This window comes from Amaranthus tricolor, chromosome 6 (assembly GCF_026212465.1).
Source record: "Amaranthus tricolor cultivar Red isolate AtriRed21 chromosome 6, ASM2621246v1, whole genome shotgun sequence".
Taxonomy (NCBI): Eukaryota; Viridiplantae; Streptophyta; class Magnoliopsida; order Caryophyllales; family Amaranthaceae; genus Amaranthus; species Amaranthus tricolor.
Genome location: NC_080052.1, coordinates 7658625 through 7667934, shown reverse-complemented (window position 1 = coordinate 7667934; position 9310 = coordinate 7658625). Strand labels below are relative to the sequence as shown.

The following is a 9310-nucleotide window of genomic DNA, read 5'->3' as shown; positions in this document are numbered from 1 at the left end:
TTAATTTTTTACCTTCACTAAAACAAATTAAAAACAAATATTTCATTTCTACTTTTACTTTTAAAGCAGCATACTAAAAAAATAAATTGTCGAAAAAATGGTTGTAGTCTTCAAGAGTGTAGATTATTTTTTTAAATTTGTTTTAGAATTTAAAAAGCCAAATATAAAATATTGACTTTTAAATCTAATGAATAAATTAACATGCACGTTACAAAAAAGAACAATAATACTTATCAATAAAAACTTAATAAAAGTATTAAAATACAATACAATCCTTTATAGTACGACTTTCGTTTAATGTATAATTCAATTGACATGTAATCTAAAATTACGAAATTAACGAAGCAGCTTTATTGTAATACATTGTATAAGGACGTAAATTTTCTTCAAACTTTGACAAAACACCCTCCATAATTCAATGTAAGGACCATGGATGTAACACATTCAATCTTTTTCCTCATATAGGCATTTTACCTTTGCCCACACAAAACGTAATGTCTATCCCTCAAAAAACCTAATCTTCTTTTTCTTTCCTGTAATTCTATGTACAAGGCTTGTAAACCACACGCACTAGCGTTGAAAGTGTTTGATGTGTAAAAGGCAATACAAAGATAAAAAGCGCAAAAATAAATGAGAAAAACGACATTGTCGGCATCAAAACGAAGTGTTGAGGGAACAACCAGAGTAAGTGGGTCGGCCAAAAGCCTAACATTGATACGGACAGTTTGGGAAAACTGTTTCCTCCTATTTTTTTACCTATTTTTTCCCCTTTTATTTTTAAAATATTAAATAAATAAAAAATAAATAAATTCTCACTTTTTTTTCTTGTCTTTCTGTCTCTACAATTCAATTTTGAGTTTACTTTGTCAGCCTGAACTCAATCTAACTCCTTTTATATGTATATATACTCATACTTTACACACAAATATATAGCAAGCCAAACAGGGTATTAGACTATTATACCAAAGTTGGCAACTAAGAATATTTCAAGAAAAAAGTAGTAAATTTTCAATCTTTGACAAATTTGAGCTATTTAAGCAATTGGGTGATCTTTATTTTGTGATTTTATTTGTGGGTTTTTATGAAATGGAGCTTGAATTAGGGCTAACTCTCTCAAATACTCCTCCAAAGATCCCAATTTTGAAGGAGTTGGATTTGATTAGTTTTGTTAATTGCAAGGGTAAACAAGTTTATGAGGAGGATAATTGTAGCACTTTGTCTTCCCAAAGTAGTGTTATTGGTGGTGATTATGGTGAAGAAGAAGTAATTAATGATGGGTTTTCTCAATTCAAGGAAGATAATAATAAGAACAAGAAGAAAAGAGTTTTTGATGAAATATTTGAAGTGGAAAGTTGTATTGTTTCTATGTCTAAAACTCTCCCTCTTTTCCTTTGGGATAAACACCCAAATGAGGATCATCAACAACCTAAAAGGCTATGCAATTCCTCTTCTTTCATCATCAACAAGTACTACTTTCTACACCTATCTTTCTCTTTCCTCTCCTTTTTTGCTTCTCATTTAGTATAATATCAAATACTCCGTCGTTCTTTTTTGTTTATTCACTTTTAAGTTTTTTCACTATAAAATAGAAATTTAAATATGATTTTTGAAGATAAAATATATCCATTTAAGATTTTATTCGATTCATCTTGATGCAAAGTGGACAAATAAAAAGAAAGGAATAGTGTATTAAATTAGTGAAATCTAACTCACGAGTATTTTCTATATGGTATGTATTTGATGAATTACTTAAAATTTTCAAGTAATGTTCCATTCTTTTAATGTTTTTGACAAGTAAATAGATGAATTTTAAATTCCCCTGTTTTTTTTTTCAAGTGTAAAACTATGAAGCCATTGTGAAATTTAACTTGTGGGCAGTTGTACTCTAGTGAGTATTTCATAATTTTGTCAATTTTCAAGTAAAGGTGGCTCTTTTGATTCTAATATCTTAATTTAAATTTTAAGAATGTGTCATTTAAGCACTTTAAATTTGTGGACATTGGGAAACTTGATTCAATCAAGTGACTTAAGAGTTTTGAATGATATTTTCATTAATGTTATTGACTTTTATTTTTGAGGATTGAAGTTAATTACTAGAGTATATAATATATTCTGGAGCCTCAATCATCAGCCTAAGCTTTTGGTTGAATTGGTTCTTGACATGGTATCAGATACATAGGTGGGTATAGGAAATTTAATATATGTCAAGGACCAATTCAATCAAAAGCTTAAGCTGATGGTTGAGGCTCCAAGATATGTTATATGGTTGAGGCTCCAAGATATGTTATATTCTCTAATATTAATTTTATTTAATATATTATTTTGATTGCTAAATAGGTGGGTATAGGAAATTTAGGTTCAATTACTAAGCTATAAGATTTGGTAGATTTAATTTTTTGAAGAAATGAAGTTTATTGCATTGGCTATGGCTATATGATTTTGATTAGTACTTTTGTAAAATAACAAAATTCTCTGTTTTTGGGACAATAAAAGTTTTTGGCATTTGAAATTTTTATTTAATTATTAATTTTTTGTAAAATTTTTAGTTATAATTCAAAGGGGTACTGAATATTAATAGTTATTTTCTTTTTTTGCAGAATTGAAGATGATTCCATTGTAGGATGGCCACCAATTAAATCTTACAGAAAAAGGCTTAATGATCAATACCGTCACCAACAACGCCGCCACGATCGGAATTTTCCAGCAATGGAAAATGGCGGAAGAGGCGTTGTTTACGGCAGATCAAGGTCAATGTTCGTCAAAGTGCAAATAGAAGGTTTTTTCATTACAAGGAAGATTGACTTGAAGCTTTATAACTCTTATCAAGCTCTCATATCTAGTTTGCTTACTATGTTTGCCAAAGGTATAAAAATAAAGGAAAATATTTTAATTTTTAGGAAAAATTGTTAGAAAAGTACCTAGAAAAACTTTATTTTTTTAAAAACTACCTAGAAAATTTTATTTACTAACTGAACCGTTATTATTTCCGTTATTTTTTTAAATTAAAGAAGTAAATAATAATAATAGTAAAAAAAACTCACTGTTCTTCATCTTCTAATCAAGCCATGAACGCCATTTTTTTTGAAAAAGATACTGTTTTTGTGAAAAAGCTACTGAATTTTGCACAATGTGGTATTTTTGAAACAAGTTTTTAATGTGAAGAAGTATTTTCCAAACCTAGAGTTCTTATGCGTTGAATGAGGAAGATGACGAGGGGCTGCTGCTTGATTTATTGGATTTCTTATTTTTCAGGTGAATTGCACGTGAAAAACTAACGGAAATAACAATTTTATTAGTAGGTATCTTTTGACAAATAAATTAAATTTTTTAGGTATTTTTTGACAAAAAAAAGTTTTATTGTAGGTAGTTTTGCTCAAAAGTGAGGTTTTCTTGGTAGTTTGCAAAAATTTTTCCTAATTTTTATTACAAGTTGGATTTATTTATTAATTTAAGATAGATTTAAGGAAATGTGCTAAAATAAAATAATTAATTAATTACATTGACTTAAGTGTAATTTGATAATAATTTTCAATTTAGGCACATTTTTGAATATATAATTCTTATTTTAATTAAAGAATTTAAGGGGATTTGGAATGCAGGGCAAGAAAGCATGGATGATTATGAGCTTACTTATCAAGATATAAATGGTGATTGGCTACTTGCTAGAGATGTGCCATGGAGGTAGGTTTTTATTTTAACCGGATTATTTTTTTTTTCTTCTCATTTATTTTTTATATAGTTCATGTTCACTTTTTATTATATACTAGTATTAAAATTCGTACAATCTATGAAGTTGTTAGTATAAAAGAATATATAAATATAAATTTTAAATAAAAATACAAGTACATGTTATCATCATAAAATTATAATATTACTTATAAAATAGATAGAGAATTTTAGAATATATTGTACTTTTAATGAAAAAACCATTTTATTAGTTAAATATTAATAAAATTTCTAATATACTTTTTGATGGAGGTATCATGATGATTCTTTGTCATTCTAAAAATAATTTTTGATTATTATTTATCTTTGGTTTCTTGATATAATATTTTAGAAATTAAAATTTTAACAAATAAACTTTATTAATTAGCAAATACTTTGACATAAACAACCAAATATAATCTAAAAAACTTTAATTGTAAATTTTTTGTAACTTATAAATTCAAAAATATAATATTCCAAGAAAATTAAGAAGAATATGTTTAATTGTGACATACTCCTCATATGAACTATTCAGAAACAGCTTTATGTTAACTTTGGTAATAATTATTGAATATGGCAAATCATTATAAGCAATGGTATGTGGAATTTTACAGTCTTTTTATTATATTGTATGATAGCAATAGTAATTGAATTGGACAATTGGTCCCTTTTGATTATTGATAAATCAATAGATTATCAATTCATTAAAAAAGAAATTATAATTTCTTTTAAAGAAAACAAATTATGATTTCTTAAATAAAAGTGGGTCTTGGTATAAATTTGATTATTATACATAGGTACACTTACTTAAACAAAATATAAACAAATAATTTTTAAAGAGTAGTCAAATGTAGTTAAGATCTGCACGGATGAATGATTAATCTATCAATAAAAAATAGGAACATGAATGATCAGTCAGCTTTTAATAAGGCTGAAAGAATTTGGTGAAATAAAAATAAATACTCAAAGTGCCCCCCATGATTGACTTTAGGTTAGTTCATTTGGAAATACTTGCAATTGATGTGAAAAAATATAATGAAATAAAGGAAATATTTACTTCATCTTTATTAATAGACAGGATTTATTTTGTCTTTTTAATTTTCTTCCACTTAATTTATCTTTTAAATTTTAATTTTATCTACATATTTTCTTTTCCTTTTGAAAAATATATCTTTAAATCACTTTTTCTTAATTTTCTTTATTTTCACTCTACTTATATCTTGGACAATATTTTTTAGACATAGGATGTCAAATTTCTATGACCAAGTAAGAATGTAAAATACTTTTGTATATGGTATAGTTTAATTGTTGAATTGTTAAAAACTTCAATAAAATACATATAAAAAGTATTCTATGTCAAATTAATTGTATGGTCAAGTAATTGACGTAAATGAGTAGGATAATTCAAAATACAAATTGCGTGAGATGGATGGAGTAATCTAATTGGAGAACTCATATTTGATAGACTATAATTTAATATTTGTGTTTGTTCAATATTATGTGTGGTTGTTGATAATTAATTTTGAGCTGTAATAAATCCTAATTTAAAATCATTTATTCTGGATAGGTATTTCATGGACTCGGTTCAACGACTCAAGTTAAGGAGAAGAGATGATTAATCACGTGAATGGAAGAAACTTAAACATGGTTGAAATAGTAATTATAATTAGTAGAATTAATTACCTAAAGAGTTGTTTGGAGAGGTGTTTAACGTAATTAAATTAAATGTGTGTTGTAATCTTGCTCCAAATGATTTTACTGTAATATATTTAAATAGTTTGATGCTGCAATCAGATTTTGTTTGTTGATCATGTACATGAAATTGCTCTAGTTAGCACGCAACATAGTTTACTTGTGTTTATTAGCATAGAGGATCTAGTATATTTCATTCGTTTAGAAATACTTGCTACATTTTTGTTAAGCGCACTATTTATCTTTTAAACTTATTTTATATATTGCGACTAATGTGTAAATAAAAATATAGTCAAGTTAGATTTTATTTGAATCTTCTAATCGCATACTTTTATAATATTAACTTTTTATAATTTTTAAATGTGTATATATAAATGAATAAAATAACACATTGAATTGCGTAAAAAGTCAAATGCAGCAAGTATAATGGAACAGAGGAAGTATAACCTTGGGTATCATGTGCTATTCATAATTTTTATTAAAAATCAGTTATGAGAGGAAACTTCAGTCTTCAAGCACGGTGTTTGCATTTTTAGATTTAGGGTTTTTATCTTTCTCTTCATTGTCTCTCTCTCACACTTTGCTTTCATCCTCCTTCTCATTCGATTAGTTCTCTTTCTTTCTCACCCTCGATATTGTGCTTCTCTTTAAAAGTCAGATCTTACGCCTTAACTTCTTTTTATATAATATTTTATAATATTTTATTTATTTTAATTTATCTATTTATTTACTTAAACACATTAGTACTACTAATGGAATTGGATTTTGAATCCGATACTATTTATTAAAGTTAAGCTTTCACAAATAACATATGAAATTTGTGACAAATTGGTTAAATTAGAATATGACTTCCTTGCTTTTGGAACCACAAATAAGTCAAAAACATCGAAAAAAGCTCATGTGTGCCAAAACCTAGGTGTCGCTAATTATCGTGTGGTTTTTTTAAAGGAGATAAATTAAAAATATTTTGGCAAAATTGCTTTTTAAAAAAATATTTTTTTTCCTTTTTTACAAAACTACAGTAGAATAGTAAAAACCACATTTGTGGTTTTACAATTTTGGTTTTCGATTTTTTTTTAAATACATGATAACTAAACATAGATGTGTATAGGACTACTTTATGACTAGTTTTTTTCAATTACATGATAACTAAATTTTGGTTTAGAATTTAGTTGGACATTGTTCAGAATTTAACCTTTAAACTAAAACTTAATGTATAGGATTACTTCTTGAGACCAAGGAGTTTTGAGCAAACCTTAATCCCATAGAAAATTAATTTTAATATTTGTTGAGACTATTGATGCGAAAAGGGCTAGATGCTATAAATTCTCAATTCTCCTCCACAACAAATCTTGATGATTTTGTTACTTAAGCATTTCTTATTTGTCCTTTTGTACATGTCAGCTATAGGTGGTTATTTCTCTTTCCAATTTGTCATTTCTTCTTTGTATAGTTTGGTATCAGAGCCACACATCATGCTCATCACTTTCTGATTTTTTTCTTTAAATTCTTGCTTCCTTTCTGCATCTTTCGTCTTCTACTCGTTTTCTATGGCACCAAATGAAATAGACCCTACAAAAAACCCAGCGGGTATTTTTTATCTTCATCCATCGATCATGCAGGACTTAAACCGGTCTCTACTCCCTTCGATGGCTCCGGTTATACGAGTTGGAAAAGGTCTGTGATAATAGGACACATTGTAAAGAATAAGATGAGCTTCGTTGATGGATCAACGCCTAAACCTGCAATTGAATCAACGGACTTCAAATGTTGGGAGAGGTGTAATAATATGGTCATTGGATGGATCATAGCCTCTCTTGATAGAATGGTTGCTAAAAACATCATGTATTACAACAATGCACAAGAAGTATGGAAAATGACCTAGAAGAAAGATTTGGTAAGTCTTCCTCTGCTCAGCTCTATAGCTTACAAGAAGATTTGGCTAATCTAAACCAAACCTCCTCCATGAGTATTGCTAACCATTTCACTAGAGAGAAGTCTCTTTGGGATGAGATCAATTAACTTGATCCATTACCTGCGTGTACATGTAATGGTTATTCTTGTGTTCTAACCAAACGTTTCTTGAACATACACCAAGACCAGAGGCTTATACATTTTTTGATAAGGCTCAATGACTAGTTTAATTAGCTCTGTACTAACATCTTGATGATGTTCGACTTAACTATTACTAAAAGGACAAGTACCTTTAGAATGCTGATGCAAGAGGAAAGATACAAAAATTCATGCGAGAATGCAGTCCTTCAGCCAATGGCGTTCACTACTGACAAAGGAATAGTGTATGATAGGAACTATGAAAGAACTACTGGATACAAAAAATCTTTCAATCATAATGTTGGATGTAGCAAGAGTAACAATTATTTATGTGGTTTTTGCAAAATTAAGGGACACTCCATCCAAAGGTGCTTCAAGATCTATGGGTACCCAAATGGTAATGGTAAGAAAGTGGCTACAAATATTCAAACTAACAAAAATGAAGAATGTAACACCCCTAAATTTCCGACCCTCTAAACGGAACCAAAACCGCAAGGGAACGGAGGAAATTTAGGTGTTACATTTAAAATAAAATAAAAATAAAAATAAACAAAAGGAAAAGAAAAAGAAGGTAAAGTTTGATTGATTTAATTAAAAGGATTATAGAAAAACTTCAAAACAAAATCGTGCAGAAATTTCGGCAGCATTTGCCTTGAAATTAGACGCACCAAAAGAAAATAAACGCACACTAAAACATAATCAAGAAGAGGCAACATCGGCCTTGTAATAAAATATCACGGCGGAATGTTCATCGCCTAATCCTTTATCGACTTGCTATGTATGGATCATGGTTTCTAAGTAAACACTTGAGTTTGAAGAAGGAAAAAGAACGATAACTATTTAAATCACACAAACCACAAAACAACGATAACTTATATAAAAAGGAGGACATGTGCCTCAAACTAAAAACATAAACAACCTGAATGAAAATGTACTATAGGTAAAGTCAAAACAATAAGATTATTGCACACTTCGAGACTCTCACTCATCCCCCGTATGCAATGCATGGAAGCTCCATCACCTATAATATCTATCTATGATGTCCCCGCTCCTCAACGTAAGATTATAGACCAACGCGTCATAGCAGGGCCATCAAAGACGAGCCATCAACAATGAAAACAAACAGTAAACGTCAGTAACTAAAAACATGTTACATATATGACCAACAATCAATATCCACATAACAAGATAAAGAAGGCATTCCACTATGTAAGTATCAACTCCAACTATTTCTCATTTCGATGTACTTCTTAATGCCTTCACCATTTTCCTTCTCTTATTTGATTTCAAATATTCTCTTATGTGACAAGAGGCCACCATATTTGGGTTTGCAAGACCCATATGGCAACACCTCAGCCAAGGACGGTGAAGGCCATGCCGGCGCCCAATGGCAAAGTATGATCATACCCCCGTACAGCGACCATATACAGATAATCATGCCTCCGGGAACTAAACCAATTGGGGTACCAATCCAGTGGAGTCACAATAAACAACCAACTTAATATCTCAGCAATAAGGGACTCATTCCCATTCATAAAACATAATTCAAAACTTATCAATAAGGAATCACCCCCATTCCATCTCATATAATCCATCTCGCAACATCAAAACCCATTCTCTACCATCTTTACGAACCGATCCACACTCGAAACAATAACTTAATAATGTTTAATAGAAAATCATAGTCAACGTAACTCATTTAATATTGTTACGCTAAGAAACATATTCAAGATGAATGCAAGAGTTAGCTACTGCGTGTACTTACTTGCAACTGCAAGATGACAAGTAGTAAAATCACTTCAAAAGAGGTTCTTACGCCCCTCTTATGAACCGGGCACCTATACACGTTTAAAGTAAGACT

The 9310-nt window shown here is 29.3% G+C and overlaps 1 protein-coding gene across 1 annotated transcript; it reads left to right on the top strand.

The window, feature by feature from the left end:
• Nucleotides 1–835: 835 nt before the first annotated feature.
• Nucleotides 836–5692, top strand: LOC130815377 (auxin-responsive protein IAA28-like). The gene is made up of 4 exons (XM_057681829.1): nucleotides 836–1466; nucleotides 2598–2863; nucleotides 3600–3681; nucleotides 5273–5692. Exons 1-4 carry the CDS (start codon nucleotides 1087–1089, stop codon nucleotides 5322–5324), a joined length of 780 nt encoding a protein of 259 aa, XP_057537812.1. The 5' UTR covers nucleotides 836–1086; the 3' UTR covers nucleotides 5325–5692.
• The last annotated feature ends 3618 nt before the right edge of the window (nucleotides 5693–9310 follow it).